Source organism: Chelonoidis abingdonii, chromosome 1, assembly GCF_003597395.2.
Source record: "Chelonoidis abingdonii isolate Lonesome George chromosome 1, CheloAbing_2.0, whole genome shotgun sequence".
Classification (NCBI taxonomy): Eukaryota; Metazoa; Chordata; order Testudines; family Testudinidae; genus Chelonoidis; species Chelonoidis abingdonii.
The window spans coordinates 77878819-77901240 of NC_133769.1; the positions used below are offsets into that span (position 1 = coordinate 77878819).

A 22422-nucleotide genomic window follows, 5' to 3' on the forward strand; every position below is an offset into this window, starting at 1 on the left:
CTCACGTATTTGTAGAAAGTGTAAATTAATTAATTAAAAATCCATTGAAATTGTGAAACTATTTTTAAATCAGTTTAAAGCTACATTTATATTATATAATAAAGGAAATTAAACTCAGTCTTCTCTCTTTACTATTTCTAATTCACCCCTTTCATCAGTCAGGGAACCAGATTATTTATTTTAAACAGAAGCCTTCCAATAATAATCCCTTTGATCACAATTTCATGTGATTGAAGTCTAAATTTCAAATCAAATCAGAATGAATTTGTCTTCATTCCACTCACTGATCTTCCATTGAGATCAATGAGAGTTTTGTTTGAAGACTGGGGGTGAATGATTAACTGATATTTTATGTTGAATATATCATAAAAGGAACATCTGTTTATTCTTTCCCTTTTGGACCTAATGCTCCTCTTACATTTTTATTTTTACCAACACCACTTTATATTTCTCCCTTCTAAGCAATGATCTCTAATCTCCCCCCATTCTATTTAACATTCTGTTCACTTCTCCTCTCTTCTCATCATTGAACTCACACGCAGCACTTGAGGAAATAATGTTTCAGCATGGTGGGTCACATTATCAGTGAAACACAGATAATGGTGAGGTGGCTGCAGATGGAACACATTATATCAACAGTGCGCATAAAAAAGGAACATTGTTTTCAGAAAAATTCTCATCTAATGTAATATTTTTATATTTTTTCATTTGAATGCAGTTTCGTTTGCATTCCTGGGGACCATAAGCAAGCTATTATAATGTTACTGTACAGACGTAAAGAAAGAGGGAGAAATCACTAGAACATGGAGCTAGTATGATTTCATACTGTGATTAAAAACTGGAACATTACCATGCAGTATTAAATGAAGTAGAATTGTGTAGACATAGCCATATAGCATAATACAGCTGTAAAGGCAGGTCATCTTGCTTGTTTATCACTGTCCTTTGGTCCCTATGTTTAGTCTCACTTCTTTCAAAAGGTGTAATTATATATCATTCTCCCCTGCTGTCTTTTTATTCAAAACTAATGTCATTAAACACAATTTAGATAGATCTGCCTGAAATTAATCTGTTGAGATTTTAAACAAAAATATTATTTCCAGTATTTTGCATTTCAGATAACTGTAGCCCCAAAACAACCACCAAACCCGGATGCTATGAGAAATAAGGATCCTATATACTCCAACACTGATAGACATGTCACAGTTCTGTTAGCAGTTTGTAATGTAAATTCTAGCTTTCGTTGGAGTATGTATAATAGCTGTAACTGATAGCAGAATTTGGCAAGGTTTGTCTTAATTCTAACTCAGGAGATCCAGGGAATTCAGCAATTCATAGAAATTCCAGGATACTTGATTTTAGGATTCTGAATCATTTTGTGTTCAACAGTGACTTGTTTAGTGATACAAAATTTCAGTAACTCTTGGAATGCAAGATACTTAGATCCACTATCTACACCAGAGGTCAGAGCTGTACTACATTAATTAATGTATAGTCTTCTATTCCTGTGCTTATCTAGAGATTGCACTGTTATAATCTGCAGCCCCCTGAACAGTTTTTACCCATTGGCATAACAGAGTCTTTTTGACTAGTAATGACAGTGTTCTGTGAAGTTAGTTTTGGTTCAAGCAGTAATTGCTTACGTAGGCAATATATGGCTGTTTTTTTCATCAGCTGGTCTGGAATCATCTTGCTGGACTGCTCGCAATAAGGAAATATAAAAATTTCTTGTAGACTAACAAGGTTTTAGATAGCAGACTCCCCACCTTTCTGAGACACATTTTGTCTTTCTACTGCCACACTCACTTTAGGTATGAAAAAGTTCATTGAAGGTGAAACTGTATTATTTACCAGAAAGAGGAAATATATAAAATAAACACAAAATGCCATTAGGGATGTCACTGCAATTAATGGTAAGAATACACAGTTTGCCTCTGACATTTCAAAAAACAGCTATTTAAAAAGCTCACCAAGGCAGTGTAGAAATACACCCAGGGCAGTAAAAATGGGAGAGTTTCAGCTAATATGTTTGAAAATCTGAGGAGACTTGGGCATGTCATTCTCCCTCATTCAAGTGTGTCTAAAGATTTTATCTAGTTAGAAGATGAAGAGTTTCAATCAAATAAATCCTTGTATAACTTCACAGTTCATCTTGATCTCCTACTATTTTAATTAAGTGTAGTTATTTCTGTAATATTCAGTTTTGGATGAATTTCAGTGTATACTTCTGAAAATCCTCAGTATTAGTAGAACCCTGCTGTCACTTGCTACTTTGTATTTCATTACACTTCCTTCTATGATGTCATACACCAGACAGCCCAATTTGCTTTCATTCTTGTGTGTAGTTTCTTACTTGCTCACAGACCAGTGTTCTCTCCTGTTCCAGTAATTATCTTTACTGATTAAAATGGAGAGTTCAGAAGAATGGAGAAAGTGAGGAGTCTTTTTGTGCCATTTTTGTTTGTTTTTAAGTTGTACAGAATTTCATGCTAACCGTCATCTTAGAGGTATACCTCACTATCGTAAATTGGGCATAATGGTATGCAGGGAGCAACAATTTAATCAGTTAAAATCCAGTAATGTTATCCAGGCCTTTATGGTACGTTTTTATACTGCTTCTATAATATTTAAGTATATCTTTGAAGTCTACTCAAAATAATTATAGTTAAAATCAATGTTATGTTCTATTATTTTGGTTTAAATAAATGATCTGGTAATCATTACAGGTCTAATGCAAGGGCACTTCTACATTCCAGCAACTGAATATTGCTACAGCTACTTAAACATAAGAAAGAATGAACCATATAAAACTTCTACTGATAAAAACCAAATCATTCATGCCTAGGTAAACGGCCACCGACCCTACTATATTTGCCAAACCCACATGTGACAAGAACTTCATTATTAGCAGATAGGACATCACTTTTAAAAATTAAAGGAACATCTACACTGCACGCTCCTTTTGGCAGTGCATAGAGTACATACACTGCATGCTCCACTAGTATGGGTATAAACAGCAGTGTACACTGTGTGGCACTGCTTAGGTGAGTAGAGCAACCCTGAACCCTCTGGGTATCTGTGACACTTTTGGTATCATCCAGATCAATAAGGGGTTCTGTCGCTGCCTTCTTGTAGCTTTGGGTGTCTTAATTCTATGCTGCTATGGCTCAGAGTCCTGACACCAGCCCACAAGTCTCATCTTCGCTTCCACCAGCCTAGTTACTCCTTTCAGGGTGATTCCAACATAAAAACATAAGAATGCCCATACTGGGTCAGACCAATGGTCCATCTAGCCCAGTATCCACTCTTCCAGCAGGGGCCAATGCCAGATGTTTCAAAGGGAATGAACATGATATATATCAAGTGTATCTCATCATCTAGTCCCAGCATCTGTCAATCAGAGGCTTAGAAAGACAGAGCGTGGGGTTGCATCCCTGACCATCTTGGCTAATACCACTGATGGACCTGTTCTCCATGAACTTTCCTAATTCTTTTTTGAACCCCACTATAATTTTGGCCTTCAAAACATCTCCTAGCAACGAGTTTCACAGGTTGACCGTGCATTGTGTGAAGAAGTACTTCCTTTTGTTTGTTTTAAACCAGCTGCCTATTAATTTTCACTGGTTCTTGTGTTAACAGATGGGGTAAATAACTCTTCCTTATTCACTTTGTCCACACCATTCATGATTTTATAGACCTCTATTATACTCCCCTTTCGTTGTCTCTTTTCCAAGCTGAACGCTCCTAGTATTTTTACTCTCTCCTCATGTGGAAGCTGTTCCATATCCTTAATCATTTTTGTTGCCCTTCTATGTACTTTTTCCATTTCAAATATATCTTTTTTTGAAAGGGGGAGTGGGGAAATTGCATGCAGTATTCAAGCTGTGGGTGTACCATGGATTTATATACCAGCATTACAATATTTACTGTCTTCTTATCTATCCCTTTCCTAATGGTTCCTAACATTGTTAGCTTTTTTCGACTGCTGCTGCTACAGGTGCCAACCCCCCAGGATTATCCTGGAGTCTCCAGGAATTAAAGATTGTCATGTGATGAAACGTCCAGGAATATGTCCACCCAAAACTGGCAACCCTAGCTGCTGCACACTGAGCAGATATTTTCAGAGAACTATCTACAATGACTCCAAGATCTCTTTCTTGAGTGGTAACACGTAATTTAGACCCTATCATTTTATATGTATAGTTTTCTATATGAATCTCCCCAAATTCTTAAGTACAAGACACTCAGACCTTTCCTCTCTGGTTCGTCACCCCAAACATGTGAAAATTGCCCCCAGTTATCAGTTTCACTTTGGCGCACACACCATAAAGCTTGCACATTGGAGACGTGCTTTGGATAAAAATAAACAAAAAGTTTGTTTATAAGAAAAATCACAAATTCAGAGAAGAAATAGTAAGAAAAAGCAAACACATGCAAGTCAGACAGAAAATGAATATAAAGACGCAATTTCAGGCTTTACACTTCTTTATTGGGTAAATTCTCTTTCCTTATACAAGTTAACTATTGTGTTTGAACAGTTTTCCAGCATGCCCCATCATAGATGGGATCCAGCATTTCAGGGACAGTTTCCTGTTCAGAGGCTGCCCATCACTTTCTAGAAAGCCTTCACTTCAAATCCCTTCTCTTTGAAGGGTTTGACTTGTTTGAGTTGGGTTTTTTTCCCCTTTCTGTCAGACTGTGGTGATTCATTGTTACTCACAAGGGGAAAATTCCATCTTGACCTCTGGGGTGTCTCAGTGGCTTCCCATTAACTGTAATGGTCAATCATTTTGTCTTTTCCTGGGTTGAAACATGGATCATTACTTGCATCTGGTTTTGTGTAAACACCTAGTTTGGAATGTACTTCTCCCTGCTGTGAGGTATATTTGAAATTGTAGCTTAGGTCATAGACATAGTATTCTATATAGATAAACACATAACCACTGTTTGTATACATATCTCATAATGGCCATCAAGTTCAAAACATTACATGCTTTCATAAAAGACCTTACTGCACATATCTTTATACACACATTGCATACAATCAGCTGATTCAAATGCTTACTCTTTGGGGTTAAGAGCCCCTATTCTCCCTTGGTGGGGTCTGGACCCTGATTGTCACAGTATATACCCTACACCAGTAGTTCTCAACCAGGAGTCCGGTGCTCCCTAGTGGGCCTTGTGCAGCTTTCGGGGGGCCTCCAAGCAGAGCCAGCATTAGACTCACTGGGGCCCAGGGCAGAAAGCCGAAGCCCCACAGCATGGGGCTGAAGCTCAAGTCCCTGAGCCCTGCCACCCACAGTTGAAGCTTGAGCAATGTAGCTTCATGGTGGCTCCTGCTTGCTACTGTCTAATGCCAGCCCTGGCTTTTATATGCAGAAAACCAGTTATTGTGGGACAGGTGGGCCATGGAATTTTTATAGCATGTTGCAGGGGGGACCTCAGAAAGAAAAAGGTTGAGAACCTCTGCCCTACATGGCTCTCTACACACCCAAGAAGTGCCTCCTTCCATGTCCCACTGCTGGAGTCTTTCCCTGCTGCAGGGGGAAACTCTAGCAATGGGGAAAGATTCTGCCAATGGTGGAACAGCAGGGAAGAGTTCCGCCAGTCCCTGAAATGCAGAAAGGCTTTTCTGTGGTATAGGTAACTGCTGAAGTCTTTCACTGACACGTTTAGCAATGCACTGTGGTGTGGGAGCAGCCTGCTTTTCACTACAGCGTGTAGCTACACACCTTATACTCCGTTGCAGGTGATGTGCATTGTAGATATACCCTGAAGCCGCTTAAAATAAATCATTTTAAGCAAGTGGTTTAGCAAATGTTTGTCGGTCTTTTCTTAATGTGTGACAAAATCCAACCATGCAATAGAGTTGGATGTGCTGTATCTGTCTCACTTAGCCCATTATAGTGGTATATGAATCCCTAAGTGTGTTGGTGGACTTCCTGTGTGTTTTCTATCACAGACGGGGTCAAGCTCCTTCTTCTGGATGCTCACCAGGCTGCTGTGTTTGGATCCATACACTGGATCCCTACAGGTTTCTAGGCCAGTAATTTAAGCACACCCTCCCCAGAGCTCCAGCCTCATGCGTACTGTTGTTTTACAGTTTAACCTTTTGGGGTCATGTGACAGTTACAATATTGCCAATCTCAAGAGATCAGCAATCATGAGCTGAACCCCAAATATCATGACATTTTTTAAAAAGCCTATATTGTGGATTTTGGTCTGTCTTTTGATTTTGAATCCCCCCTGCCCATGCCCAGCATGTGACAATAAATGTTGCTCACCTCTCCCAGATATGTCAGTAAGGTGATTGTGGGCTCCCACTGCAGCAGCTCTCACCCTAACATCTGCCCCTTCCCAGGCTGGGTGCTGCACTGTTTCATTTGCAAAGAGTAAAGCTGAATGAAGGTTAAGTTGAGACAAGTGAAATTTTGTTAAACCATGTGCTCTGCTCTGCCTATGTGATTGAGTTGCTTCTAGTCTCTCTCCACATTCTCTGTTTTCCTGGTGTCCCATCAATAACAGTCCCTCCAGGGAAGAAACATGGGCCTCTGACTCCAGTTCAACTGATCATGATACCTCTTAAATTTTTACAAACATTTTAACATACAATGTTGATATAAACAAATAATTGACACCCAAACTCCTGCTCCGTGTCCCTTCTACCAGAGGTTGCTAACACAGAGAAAAGTTGGAGTCTCATTTTAACCACGGATTCAGCTAGTTACATATTTCTTCGAGACAGTTTGGTCTCATCAACAGATGACCATACCAGGAGTAACTGATCTCTGTCTCCCTGTCACCATAATCTAGTAAACTCTATCCACGGAGTTGCCTCCCTCCCTGTGGGGTTGGCTTCTGGATGGTTCTCTGTGTTTCCATTCTGTGATGATCTCTAGTTTCTGGCAAGGTGTTGTCTGCTGCCTCATGTCTCCTGTTCCTTGGGGTCACTTGTCCCTCTTGTGTAATCACCTTCTATGATCTGCTTGCCACTGCACCCCTCATTACTCCTTTAGTATCTCTCTAATGGCTGGATCCTCACAGAAGTATCCTTCTCCAGAGCTGACAGATCCTTGGCTGATCTTTCATACTCCAGCGCCTGCTTTCTCTGATTGCTGGCCATCTCCTTTGCAGTATTTCCATCCTTCTGGCTGCAACAGGTCACCCCTCATTGCTGAAATGGTTTTGATCCTTTGTACCATCATTGCCTGCACTGGACAGTTTTGGCACCCTGAATTCCTGCATGCCAAGATGCTAACAAAGGGTCTGAACTAGAGGTCTGCTTGGACCTAATTTTAAAGCCTGGCCCAAACTCCTGGATAGATACATTGAGGGCACTGATGTACATTTCTGCCCCTGTACTTCATGAGCAGGGGTGCGTAGGCAAGAGTGTGACCTGGAAGAGCTGGAGCAGCCACTCTGGCATCTGGGATTGGGCTGTGGAGTAGGAACCGAGCAAGCGAGGCCTCTTTCCCTCCTGACTGCAGAACATCCTCTGAGCCAGCAGGTGCCAATACCAGGTCCGGTTGGGGGACGCTTAGCAGCAGATCAGCACAGAGGGAGCCAGGAATATTGCACCCGTGACTGGGCAGGGAAGTGTGGGGATCAGAGCTGCTGGGAGCCTGGGGCACAGCCAAAGATAGTAGATGTCAAGAGCTGGGAAGCGGGGCTGTCTGGACCATGGAGCCCCCTGCAGAGAATAGGAACCAGGCACAGGTAGGAGGAGATGGGGACCAGTGGCAGGCTCTGTGGGGAGTCTGCCCCCGTTTTCCTCCCATCTCCCTCCGCGCTTTCCTTCCATCTAGGGCTTCCCACTGTCATCCCAGTATACACCTCAGCAACTTCCCATTCAAAGTTACCTTTCACTGCCTCTGAATAACGGTTGGCACGCTCAGTGATAAAAGACTATTCAACCCGAGCCAAGCCCCGATGTGTGCTATACAAATTACACCTGACCCAAACCCATCACTGGTTCAGGTTGGGGTGTATGGTATTATTAAAGAGGCAGGATGTGGACTGGGGCTAGCGAATAAGAGGCATCCACGGGGAACATGCATCATTCTCCCACTGGTCCTATGAAGACTTCCCAGGAACAGCAATGGGCCTAAGGCTTTTACCCCTATTTTGCAGGAAATAGGCCCCATGAGTTATCTTTTTTCTCATTTGACCTCTAAGACCATGAGATGAGTGGGGCAGGGAACTTAAAGCAGAGCTGTATAAGCGTGAGAAACTCAAGTGAATAAGCTGACTTCATATTTAAATATAGTTTTATCATTTGGATCTCACAAAACTGAGGAAATAGTAAACTGCTGTGCCAGTTTCCCTGCAGTCCTTGTAATTCAGCTGGCTTCTGACCTGCAGCGCCACTTGCTACTGTAGTTTAGAGTCTGTCTTAAGCAGAGTCTGCACTGGAAACTGGACAAAACCACATTTGAGACTAGGCTGAAGTCAGTAAATGCAGCCACTTTCATGTGTTAGCTGAGCAGGATTTGAGCCCTGATAAAAGGCTGGTGCATTAACTCACCCATAACTCTCTGCTTACTTGACAAAAAAAAATTGCCTTACGAAATCTGAACTTATGGTGAAACCCATTAGAACCCGTGGAGGAATTAAAGAAAACTAGAACAGTGTGTGGGGGGGGGGCGGGGGGGGAGGAACATGTCTGTTCCAAGACAAGCAGTAAGAAGAAAAGCATTATTTCTAACTGTGATGTATCTTTCTTTCAGCTGAATTCCACTCCATTACCCACCTAACCTGCTAAGTAAAGGAGATAACAAGTGATACATCCCGCATCTAGATCACAAAAAAGTAGCACATACAGTATAACTGTGCATGCTGCCGCATTGGTATTCAATAGTGTGTGTTTTACCTATTGTCAGGCAGATTTTTCTTGGGGAATGGGGGGAAAAGAAGGAAATGAACCACCAACAGGTGTTTCACAAAGGGTGGTGCAGTTAGTTCACAGATACTAATTCTCCTTCACAACAGGCTTTGTGTCTGAGCTAGAGCCTCTACTCTCTGTTTCTTCTCTGCTGGTGTGTCATTATTAGAGTCTCCTGCTGTCTGCTCCTTAGTTCTTATCTCTTCAACTAATCTTGATCATAAAGCTCTTTCATTGTTCATACCAGAAAAGGGAGGAAGAGATGGCGGTGGGCCAACAGTGGAGATAAACAGCTTCACGTTATTTCTAGTATTAGAATTTTAATTTCTTCACTGGCTGTTCCATAAGCCTCCTCCCCATAGAGGCAGCAGAGATCAGATGACTTTATTATGTATGACAAACGATGCAATAAGTCATTATGCATGAATACATAATGGCTCTGTTTCTCTGTTGGAACAAGTAATGAGAAGTTTAATCTTCTGTCTTTCTGAATTCACCTTTTTTCATTTTAGTTGACTCCAGCACTGAACTTTGTAGACTAATTCCCTGTGGCAGCTGACTGGGGAGATACAACTTCAGAAAGTATATCTGAGAAATATTGTAACGGCAAGATTAGTGTAATGGAAGCAACATCCCTTGTTAATATACCCCAGTGTAAATAGACATTGCAGGCAATGCTAGTGTACTGCAACAATTGACATGGTCAAATATACCACTTACTTACTTCTAATTTCCAAGCCTATGACTTTCCAAACAACAAAATGAATTGAAATTAGGGTTCTTTGTGCATTATTGTGATCAGAGGATGGGGCAGTGACTTTCCGGATATGCTGCTGCAAGCTGAAAAACTTTGAAATGGAAAGCTCCCTTCTTGTTGTACAGAGAATATATGTAATGTCAGTACAAACTACCGCTATGTGGTTTGCTTAATTCTGATCGCTTTTGGAAGTGGAAGTGTGTGGGGGAGTAGGGGGAGGGTACAATTTATTTCAAATTGTAGCCTGATTTAACAGAACATCATTTATAAGATGTGGAACAAACAAAACCTGAGATATTGTGGCATGGTTTCATTGTTAGGAAGCAAAAGGTATGTATACGTTAGTATGAGCTTCACAGCCATTGCTATTATGATACAAAACTGGCAGCATGGCAGGAAATGGTGATGGGGCAGGGATGCACAACTGACTCTCTTCCCAACTACTGTTCTTTGTAGGATCATAGAGTTTTAGGGCCAGATCACCTAGTCTGACCTCCTGCAAATCACAGGCCATAGAATTCCATCCAGATACTCCTGTATTCCTCCAAATAACTTGTTAGACTACAGCACATTTTCAATTTGTTTTGAAAGCATGAATAGATGATGGATTTCAGAAGGTCAAGACAGCTGCCAAAGGAATAATACAGGCCCCAATCAGCTATCTGATTTGTCATGTGGACCTCTGTGCCGGTGCTGGAGCTCTTTGGCCTATGTGGAGTCCTCTGTAATCAATGTGCAGGACTGATACCTTAAAATATAAATAATGTATGTTCTTTTTTTTTTTTTTGACATGATATGGTTGAGGAAGACAATGAAAGAGCCAAGGTCCTGAAGGATAAATGCTTACCCTAAAGGATTTATCAGAAGGAGCTTCCACAGTAAAGTTGAAGCAACTTTGATTCAGCAGAAATAAAGTGTGCCCATTTGAGAAATGCTGCTCCATGTACTTAAATCCATCCGTGTTTAGGACAGTACTTAAGTATGTGCTTAATTTAAAGCACATGCTTGGGATTTCAGGACATGCTTAAAGTGTTTTTCTGAATAAGTATTCTTTCCTGAATTGCTTCTTATGATCTTCACGTATAATGAACTGCTAAAGAGACTGAAGTTAGACCTTCTTATCCAGCGTCTGAATCGCCAGCAAATGTCTGATTACAACTCTAAGTAAAAGAAGATTAAATCAGCTCAGATTAACTTTGTTTATAAATATTTGTGTATTTTAAAGTATATTAGTATTTTAAAAGTGCCAAATATGTGTGAAGTCTCTTTAAACACTAATTATCTGTACTTTAGAGAAGATAGATAAATTTAGGAATTGCCACTTAAGTGGGGTCAAAACACTATCTGCTTTCACTTATTTTCTCTTGATTTTTCATCTTACAATTAATGATGGTTCTATGAAATGACTTAAATTGGTGGCTTCACATTTTATTAATATTTCAAATCATATTGCCTTTTTATCTGCCAAGAGCATTCTTTACATTTGACTAGCGTAGCTCAACTAAAAGTGTGTATCTTTGTGTGCTTGCATAAACATCATAACTGTTAGAGAGGTATGCATGTATGTATTTTTGTGATGGTTAATTAAAAGAACATATCTGCACAAAGCCAAGGACTTTATCATCTGTCAGATTTCTTATTTCCTCTGATAATTTCATTAGAGGGTGCCCAGCCCAGTAGCACATGTAAGCTGAAAAGAGAAGACATGTATTCAAACAAATCATTTACTTGATATTTCATTAAATTCCTGATCCTGCCCTCTTTACTCAGGCAAAAGACCCACTAACTTCAGTGTGAATGACGCATGTAGGATACTAGGATTGGGCTTAGGGCTTTGTTTATAAAACACACCGTCAAAAGGGACGGAATATATAATATAGCATGCCTTGTGTTTCCTAAGCATTAACATACCAATCCTGTAACTTGTTGCATGTGATGGACTCCTGCACCTGCTCAGAGCCCCACTGGGGATTAGGGATGAAAATAAAGTTTTAAAAAAGTAAATGTTTAAACTATTAAAATTTTACTGGTTAAACATTTAACTGTTAGGCGCTACTGCTGCCCTGCGCACCTGGGGTCCCGACTGCCAGTGACCCCCCGTGCCTGGGGTCCCAACTGCCACTGCACGCTTGGGGCTCTGCTGCCACCCCGTGCAAAGTCCTAGGCATGGGGGCTGCCAGCAGCCGGGGCGAGGGGGGGAGGGGATCAGCAGCTAGGATCTCTGGGGGGGACAGCAGCTGGGAATGGGGGGGGGGGGGTGGGGGGACATGGCAACTGGGCCTTTTGATGGGGGCTGGCAGTAGGGTCCCACAGCAGAGTTTAAATGTTAACCAGAATACCTTACCAATAAGACTGATGCTTATTAGTTAATCGGTTAACCGGTTAACATTTTACATCCCTATTGGGATCAACAAGTTTCAGGATCCAGGCCAATGTAATAAATGAGGAGTAGAATACGTTACTGGTAGCCTAAATTCTGTTCTGATTCAGGATCTTCCAGCATAAATTCAAATAAGCTAAAATTATGTCTAGGTATTATTATTGAATTGCTACATTACCAACACTGTGCTAGGTGTTTACAGACCAGGAGTAAGGCAAGATCCTTGCAGTAATAAGTGTTTGCTGTGAACATGTCCATCTTGTTTTGGCATTGGTATGCCTAACATGCTCAACAAACATTTCCTTAACATGAACAAAGCCACTGGAGAACAATGTGGCATGACTAGTCTTGTATTCAAAAATTACACTTTACTGGGGATTTAAGATATCCCTTTCCAAGTCACAGAAGAGATTTACACCAAATTCCACCAAAACTATGTATGTTCATGGAATGTTACATATAGTCACACATTTATGACGGGCATTCATATTTAAGGCCAGATTGTGCCTGGATGATATTCTAATGCACAAGGACAAAGTGGAGAGAAGGAGCTTGTTACTCCTTTCTGGTCACTGTACAGGTGCCAGGCCCATTTACAACTCCTGAGGTGTCAAGGATTGCTCTCTCCTAGAGGCCTCAGGGCAGAAGCCACCTTAGCGAGGACAGGAAAGAGAGAAAAGGAAGCAGGACCATGATCCAGTGAAACTGGCGGACTGCAGATTGGAACACAGACTCCTCGGGCAGATACAGTCGGTCTCAGAGCTCCCCTGGGGAAGTGGATTTCCATACCCACCCACAATTCAGGGCTGTGCCTGACAGATGCAGTTGAGTTCCTCATGTGCATTTAATTTTTTTAAATAGTAACATTATTTTGACATTTCTTATAAAAATCCAAGCTCCCATATTAAAGGTATAAATATAGGAGCTATAAGACTTAAGGAAGCATTACTAAACTATGTGTAGAATTAAAGAAATTTGTTATCAATGCTGCATGAATGCTTCAGATGCATAAATCTGTAGAAAGCATACTCATTCATAATCCAAAATGCAGTAAACCAAGCGGCTTACCCTAAATCCATCTCTTCAGAAAAACATCCAGTAAAAAAAAAATCAAACACAGTGACATAAAACAAATTATTTCAGTCTGTGACTACATGTCTTTCTGTTCCAATACTACATAATCAAATACAGACCAAACCCTCAGATTTTTATCTTAATGAGTGATTTTTATTTTTAATATATCATTATTTTGTACATCATCATCATAAAGGATATCCAAATGCAAATTTGTGGCACTTGAAAAGTATTTTCATTGCTCTCAGATGCTACAATGACGGGTGCTATAAAATCTCTCAGATGGACAGATATTAGATAGATATTAGGTGATATTCATGTCTGTGCAGAGGGACGGCATAACCACTCTATCCCCTATTTTGATGGCTTAAGTCGGATTTAACTGATGCTTGGCCTTATGCTGAGTCTCCGGAGTAGGGTCAAGCTCCTACCTTATTAATTAGACTTTGTATTAATTAGATTTTTTTCAGAACAAATATAAATTATATTAAGACTTATAGTCTAGAATAATGGCATATTGCCAATTTCCATGAAAATTATATCAATGATATGTACTTACCACACACAGATGTGTGTGTGGTAGGGAACCAAACCTACTTAAGTAGACTAACGAAGGATGAACAGGAAAATAATATACAGAATGATGTCCACAGACCTATAAAAGAATGGTGTTTTATCTGGCTGGAATGGAGGTTTATTTTATAACTATCAACAGAGCATTGCCATAGCTGCTTATATTAGAAGCTCTAATGCTAATTTCAGATCTTTTCTTATTCCTCTGTATCTCTTCTATATAGAGTACCATATAGGACAACTTTTTCAGTGTGTTTTGGCATATCCATTTCATTTGAAAGTTATTTGTTTGAATTAATAGAGAACAAATGGAGTGTAGTTATGCAGTGTAGTTTAACAGCAAGAGGTCTTTCCAGTTTCCTAGCATTTGAGAGCAGTAGAAAATAGGTTCTCAATAAGTTTGGGTTATTTTAAGGTTATGTTCATATATATTAATGCCTGAGTGATTTTAAATTAAATCCATCTCAGATTATTCCCCATTGACCTGCTGCACAGCCAGCAGTTATGACCTTGGGTGAAGCTTCATAAACAACTGTGGTATCAGTTCTTTATGTGCAAAAAATTCAGCAGTCTTTCCTTCAATCTGCAAGCACTTAAGGAGGTGTTCACCTCAAGGATGTGAATACTAACAATATGCAAATAAGAAAGTAATCAGGATATGGGGTGGAAAGATAGATGAAGGCATAGGCTAGTGGGACCTTCTCCCTGAAAATACATGTTCCATGACAATCCAGCTCATAACCATGAGTCAGTTCAAAATTTAAATATCTAATTGACTAGAAATCAAGATGGTCTCTTGAAAAGTGATCTTTCATAACTTGCCATTTGCTTGGTCCTGTACAAAACGCACAATGAAAACGATCAGGGAACATGTTGGTGCAATGTTCTGAGTAAATAGTGGCCACAGCAGACTAAGTTCAGCTTCAGAGTGAAGAGTACAAATAAAATTTCAAATAAGTTAAGCTTTTTGAAAAATAGTATTTTAAAATGTTCAGTGAAGTATAACGATTCAGATAAAGTGAAAGGTGAAAATCCGTCTTCTATTATTGACAGATATAATGATGTCTGCCTATAAGTGAGGGACCCCAGGTACAGACTCATGAGCTTGGTACATGAGAAACATAGGAACTGAAATCTCAGATAATACAATGGCCCTGACAAGAAATATTTGAAAGAGAGTGAGTAATAAAATGCCCACACATTTTAGCTTAAAATTAAGGTTGTTTAAATGCATTTTCTCTCAATGCAATCAAAAACATTAACCTTCAGACCAATGTCTTTTTACATCTCTTGAAAATTTCCCTGGGATAGAAAAATGGTTTCAAGCTCACCTCTATGGCCAATCAGGATGATTGATAGTGACATAAGTGGTACTGAGCAGGGGATGTAAGGTTGGTGAGGTGGAGAGAGGGGAGGTGTTTAGTCTGAGGGGCATATGGTTTGGGCATATGGGGGGGGCATATGGTTGGGTAATTGGTAGGGGAAGTATGATGAGGAGAGTGACATGAGGATGCTGAGACATGTGGGTCTCGGAAAACCCATCCTCTGACAAGTGGGATTTCTCTATGTCGGGAATTCCTTGCATACGTTCTGTGAGGAGACTCTACCAAAGAGAAATCCCTGCCTGTAACAGATAAGCCCAGACACTCAGGCTGGCCACAGTTTGATAGTGACAGAAAGGCAGTAATCCTTCCGCAGATTTTGGGGACCATCCATTGACTTGGGGACGGCAAAAATACTACTTGATGTCCCCCCAAAGAAGGAAGATGGGAGTGGGGAGAGACACCAGTCTGATCCTCCCCCACCAGCAGACAATTGGGGAAAAAGCGATGAATGTTACCCTAAAGACTCTAAGGGTACATGAGGAATCCTAAGTATAGGTTTATTGGGAAGGTAAGACTGGCTTATGGGGATCCAAGGGCATGCATTTTAGAGACAAGCCTTAGGGATCCCTAGCAAAGTTGGCTTTTCTGGTGAACTGAGTGGAAGTCTGGTGGAAGCATAGGAAGGGGGCATTGAGTGGATCTGCACTGTAGCAGGAGGCATGGTGCAGCAGAAAAGAACCATGGAGGCAGCAGGTCTCTGGTAGAAGAGGTCATGGGAAAATAGTGTTCTGTTTGGAAGGCCTGGGTTTGAGGTGATCATGATGGGGAGTGGGGGCAAGTAAGGAGTAGGGCTCTGCAAGTAGGGGACATTAGACCATAGTGTAACAGGGCTGTAGCAGTGAGGCACTGGGGAGTGAGTCTGCTCCCCAACACCACATTTCAGTAGCACATTCTTACAGTCCAGACTAAACAAAGATTGCAGAACTATCAAACTTTAAAAGATTAAATTTAAACTGTTAATCTAAGCCTCCTTCATGGTTATCTCCAAACAGTGCTTCTCCCATATTCTCTGTTTCTCCCAACCCTCAATTTCTGACTTGCCACAAGTCACTACAGAATCACAGGGCTAGAAGGGACTGCCAGGGTCATCTAGTCTAACCCCGTGCCAAGACTCATGATTTGTTGTATCTAAACTATCCAAGACAGATGGCTATCTGGTCTCTTTTTGAAAACCTCCAGTGAAGGACCTTCTACAATTTCCCTAGGCAGTTTGTTTTATTGTCCTACTGTTCTTACAGTTAGGAAGATATTCCTGAGATTTAATCTGAATCAGTGATGCTGTAGTTTGAACCCATTGCTTCTTCTCCTGCACTCTCTGGCAAAAGAGAACAATTTTTCTTCATCTTTTTTATGGCAGGCTTTCAGGCATCTGAAGATGGCTATAATGTCCCGCCTTAATTTCCTCTTTTCCAAACTAAACATATCCAGTTTCTTCAGCCTTTACTCACATGGCTTTCATTCCATCCCTTTGATCATGTTTGTTGCTCACCTCTGGATCCTTTCTAGTTTCTTTACATTCTTTCTATACAGTGCTGACCAAAACTGGACACAGTACTCCAGCTGAGGCCTAACCAGCGCCAAGTAGAGTGGTACTATCACCTCTTGTGACCTGCATGCTAGGCCTCTGTTAATGCAATCCAAAACTGCATTTGCTTTTTTTGCAAGAGCATCGCATTGTTGACTCATGTTGAGGTTGTGATCCACCACAACTCTCAGATCCTTCTGTGCAATGATGCTGCCAAGCTAGTTTTCCCCCATTCTGTATTTGTGTGTTTGGATTTTCTTCCCTAAATCTAGCACCTTACATTTGTCTTTGTTTAATTTCATTTTGTTGTCTGTAGCCCAGTTCTCCAATTTATCAAGATACTTTTGCATTTAGTTCTAGCCTCCAAAGAGTTTTCAACCTCCTATAGCTTCGTGTCATTTGCAAATTTAATCAGTATGCTCTCCATTCCTACATCCAGGTCATTAATAAAGATGTTAAATAACACCAGACCCTGAACAGATCCCTATGGACCCCACTTGAGACCTCCTTCTAATCTGACATCATTCCATTAATATTACTCTTTGTTTGCAGCTGTTTAACCAATTATATATCCACTTAAGGGTAGTTCTACTGAGTCTGCATTTCTCCAGTTTACTTATGAGAATGTCATGTGGGACTGTGTCAAAAGCATTCAAATTCCAGGTATATGATGTCCACCGCATTCCACTATACATCACAGGCTTTTTCACCTCCCAAATCTCTTGGACACTTGTAACCCTGCCCCCAACCTCAGCCTCCTCAATAGCAGCGGTTCTCAACCTTTCCAGACTACTGTACCCCTTTCAGAAGTCTGATTTGTCTTGTCTACACCCAAGTTTCACCTCATTTAAAAACTACTTGCTTACAAAATCAGACATAAAAATACAAAACTGTCCCTGCACACTATTACTGAAAAATTGCTTATGTTCTCATTTTTATATAATTATAAAATAAATGGCCTGAAATATAAATATCGTACTTACATTTCAGTGTATAGTATATAGAGCAGTATAAACAAGTCATTGTATGAAATTTTAGTTTGTACTGACTTCATTAGTGCTTTTTATATAGCCTGTTGTAAAACTAGGCAAATATCTAGATGAATTGATGTACCCCTGGAGACCTCTGAGTATCCATGGGGGTATGCATACCCCTGGTTGAGAACCACTGTTCTATAGAAATCCCCACTGCTGCACCTGCCTTAGTAGCTGTGTCACATCACATTCCCACCCCAGGACATATGCTGTCTCCCTCCCAGCCCATACAGTGCTCAGACTAAAGGGAGATGTCTGTGAGATGAAACTGTGATTAAAATTTCCATTATATTGGAAAGTTGCTCTACATATTAATGTCCTGCAGACACAGACAGTTGTGCAGGTACAGAGAGACATGCTGACAGAAATTAAGGAAGTGTGTGTGTGTGCGCGCACGTGCGCGCACGCACACTTTACTTTCCTTGCTGTACTGACTTCTCTATGGGAAAGCACGGAGCTGGTGCAGGTCTGTGGTATTTTCCAGAGTGGACTGTGTTGTGACCTTAGCTGGGCTGAGGCAGACTCAGGAGGAGCCCAGCTCCTTCTATTTTGATAAAAGCAAAGGGAGAGCTTCTCCTCCTTGATTTGAGAAATTCTGCTGCCCCAGAGATTCCCCTCTTCCCTGGCTGGTAAGGGGAGGACTCAAGTGAAAACATCTGGAGGCACTGGGCCTAAGTGAGATGTTTCTGGGGCTCTCAGCCTTCTTGACAACTGGAGCAGCAGCAGCAGCCCCTGAAAGGTGACTGTGTCCCCACTGAAGAAGTGGCCTTCTTTGGGACAGGAACACTTTGGATATATTTCTTTTCCTTGCTGCATGCAATCACCTTGTGCTGATGCAACTCTGCATCCCAACTACATTAACAGTGAGTCCTTCTCCTATTTTCATCTACTTCAGTAACCAGGTGAGAGGAGGGCATTTTGGCCCTCAACTTGCACCTCTATGAAAGTGCCAGGCACACCCTAGCCCATATCTAGTGGAATCTCAATTATGACTAATGGGGAGAATGAGAGAGTGTTTAAAAAAAACCCACATAATTTTAATAATGAACAGGAATACAATTGGATCATAATATTGAAATACTAATAATTCTCTTTTAAAAGCCATGCATTTTAATGGATTGCCATCTGTTCAACCCTTTTACTAAGAAATAGATTTGTCCTGGTTAATGCAAACATTATTGGGATGAAACGGTACATTACACAGTAGATTTCTAAGCACTTTGGAAAAACATGTATTCTCCTTAACTTACTGCATGCCAGTACTTTATTTTAGTAATAACTTCATTTTATTCTTTCTTTTATCTGAATATCTTATTAAAACAATCCACCTAATGCCCAGTAAAGTTGTGATGGGCACCACAAGAGCTGCTATGCTCTCAGTTAGGTTCCAGCAAAGTAACCCTAGTGTCCTCTAAATTAAAATCTCAAACTGAGTTCATCAGGTTTCTTTTCCATTGAATTTACAGCAGGAAGCTATGTGCCTCATGTTTCGAGTCCATCTTAATCTTCTAGAAAGAGAATTTTTAAAACTAAGGCACTGGCCTAAATCATTCTCTACAAAGTAAAGGATTTACAAATTGCTCAGAGGCTAAAATACACAGGATGCAGATTAAAAAAAATTGTCTTAACACTTAAGAGTCCTATCCAGGGAGCTTGTTTGATCTCTTAAACAAGAACTCATAGAGAGGAAAAAGCCAAACAAATAATAAATCAAGTTATTTTTCCCCCCTGTAATAACCAAGTATTCCTCGGATACCTTATTAGGATTACAAATGTACTTTCAGTGGTATCAATTTAGAAAGAGTACCTTATTGTCGCCTAATCAGGTTGGGTGGGAGATCTAATTTTACAGCCTTGTGGCAGAAGTTTAAATTTAGCACAGCCTCAAGCTTTCTGCACTCCCTCTTTCTCTTTTGTAATGGACTGTACAAAGAGAAGGATAAAAAGGTGCTGCTGTCATAGGCTCGAGAGTAGAAAAAAATTATCAGTGTTAACATCAATGCCAGGGGCAACTAGCTGTCTTCAGGAATAGGAATAAGCTGCTCTATATGAAAGCAGTATTAATAATAGTAAATATGGCAAATTGCAGCTCCCTCCCAATCTCCTCCCCCGACCCGTCAAGTTCAGATTTTTCAAAGGCTGAGATGATTCTTTGGCTTAGGTAGGAGCCCTTTTCTTAGAGGTGTTAGCTACGAGGAAAGTGAAGCCACCACAAAGCTAGTAACTAGAAATGCATCTATATGCCAAACAGCAACTCTGTCGCTATACTGGAGATGCCAGTATAGGGACCTACTTCGCTTGATCTTAGCTCACAGAGAGCCGAGAAGCGATGCACTAGAGATGCTAGTATAGCGACCTGCTGTACCAGAGAGCAAGTTAGCAAAGCAAAGCTAGTGAAGGAAAGATGCAAAGCAAGATCCTAGAGCTGCACAGACAGACTCTGGTGTTTCAACACACTCGCCCGCACTCCCCTAGCTTTGTAACATACTAATCCCCTTCCCCCCGGTACCGCGGTGATCCCTGCCCCAGCTGTCTCCTCAGGATGCCAGCCCTACCCCAGTCTCCAAAACGCCTCTCCCCCTCGAAGAAAGTTTGGTCTCTTTGCTTTCCTCCCTCCCCTTTCACCTTACAGCCACCTGCCGTCCGAACTGCCATGGGAGGCAGCGTCTCCCGCCCCCCCTGCCCTGTTCTCCGGCAACAGGCACCAAGCATGCGGCACAGGTCTGGCCAGCGGCCTCCCGCGGCTTGGGGGGCGCCTCCCCGGGACCAGGGTGGGATACGGGCAGGGGCTACTCCGCGGCAGCCAGAAGCGGCAGGCTGTGCTGGGGATGGGGCTCCAGCAGACACCAGCCTCTTCCCTGCAGCCGGCTGTGGTGACTCCCCGCCTGAGCCGCTGCCCTGGAGCGGGCTGGGGGCCGCAGCAGCTGCGCTTACCTCTGTCTAATGTGAGCGGCTGGACCACTGTCAGCGTCGCCATGTCTGCGGCTGCAGCCGGAATGACGCTCGGCTCGGCTCGGCTCGGCTCCAGGGGCGGCGTGCCGGGAGCCGAGGCGGAGGAGGCTAAGGCGGGGAAGGGAGGGGGCTAGGAGTTGGCCGGGGCTGCCGGAGGTCGCTCTGCGGCGAGGACGCGCGCTAGCCGCATGTAGGCAGGCGGGCGGGGCTGCCTCCGCGCTGGCCGGGCGCCAGGGATGTGCGTGTGCCGCCGCTGGCTCCCCGGGCGCCCTGCCTGTGCAGTCCAGATGTGCGCTGCAGCCGCCCGGCTTGGGCCGTGTTCGCTGGCCGGTCGGGGGCTCCCCCGCAAGGGCCGGTGCCAGGGGCGAGCCCACCGGCACCTTCCGCAGCCTTGGCGTTAGGAAACTTAGTATTGCACAGCCTGGGCAGGGGGAGCCTGGCGGAGCCCCTGGGGGGAGACAGCGACTAGCTGGAGATGCGGCAATGGCGGGGGAGTGGGAGCCAGGTTCAAAGCCACGGGGAGGGAAGAGATGCCAGCTGCAGCCAGGGGGTGGGGGAGGAGGCAGCATCCAGCTGCTGCCCGAAATTTAGCTTTCCCTTACTGCCACCCTCTGACGTCAGCAGCGAAGTGTGGGCTCTGAGAAGGGGCGGGGGGTGGTTGTTGGGCAAGGACTCTGCAGGTGGTTGCTCTGCGTCTCTGGGGGGAGGCCAAGGGGTGGGGTGCTGATGGGGAGAGTGTGACTGGGTGTGAACTTCGTGTGTCTGGTTTGTTTAAAAAAGTTGATCTCCTACCCTCTGTCCCCCAGAGAACGAGGAGGTAGGTTGCTACAGAGGCAGGGAAGGGGTGTATTGTTTTTAAAAAGGTACTTGTGTGGCTCCAGCACCGTCCTTATCTGTAAAACGGGGAACTAAGGCACAGCGAGATTAAATAACAGTGCTGAAGGTCACATGGTGGCTGTTCACAAAGCCAGGCAATGAGGCAAGGTCTACTGAGTCATTGTCCAGTGCTCTGTACACAAGCCTAGTCTTAGTTTGGCTGTCCAGGCATTTTCATTCTCAGTGGTCCCTTTCAGCAGGTTATCCTTTTCCAGTTTTTACCCACTGGACTGAAGTTTGCCAGGTTAGATGTTAGTCCTGGAGTAACACACTTTCGTAATCTTTGAATAAAAATGTTCCAGCCATGCTTGAAAAAAGGAAAACATTTTCCAATATAAAAAAAGTTTGGCAACTCTTTTTTTTTTTTTTTTTAAATCAGCTTTCATGCCTCAATGGCTTGAGGTAGATGTTGGGCATTTGGCAGAAAGCGTGTCCTTTTGGTCATCTGAGGATGTTTGGTTGTGATTTGTGAAAGTTGGAAAGATTTGTAAAGAGGACAGTGCAGGCTCATGAATATTTCTGTTGTGATCTCTTAATGGCTTCCTAACAGCTCTGTGCATGCATAAACTAGGTAAACCAAAGGGAGTCCAGCCAACTTCCTTCTGAGAAGTGGAGGTGTATATGGATGATGACTGAGAGCCAAAGTACTGCTGCAGCCTGTCTTATGAAATATGAGGTGGTAGGGAAAGGTTTGCATTAAATAAGGCAAGGCCTGCATCCTCACTGATTTCTCTGCTGTGCAGTATGTGCATTTTGCTGTTGTCCGGTACATACTTAAACATGGTGGAATATCTGTTCCTACATTTTCCCTTTAAAATATATAGGAAATGCTGTACAAAAGAAATTGCATTACAGCGGAGTTACAGTTGCAAAGTGAAGTTTTGTGAGCTGAAGCATGAAAAATTGAATCCACAATTGGAGCACTAAAGGAACTATTACTTGACTATTTTGACCACAAATCTGGTGTGTTTTATAATTAGGTGAG

At 42.3% G+C, this 22422-nt stretch overlaps 1 protein-coding gene across 3 annotated transcripts in view; it reads right to left on the minus strand.

The window, feature by feature from the left end:
- LIN7A (lin-7 cell polarity scaffold A) overlaps positions 1 to 20663 on the minus strand; it is a 63702-nt gene extending 43039 nt beyond the window's left edge. For all 3 annotated transcript variants that reach the window (XM_032768207.2, XM_075066791.1, XM_075066790.1), the window contains exon 1: positions 20544 to 20663. In XM_032768207.2, coding sequence (XP_032624098.1) covers positions 20544 to 20586 — 43 coding nt within the window. In that variant the 5' untranslated portion in view covers positions 20587 to 20663. The remainder of the gene's footprint in view (positions 1 to 20543) is intronic.
- Positions 20664 to 22422: the final 1759 nt, after the last annotated feature.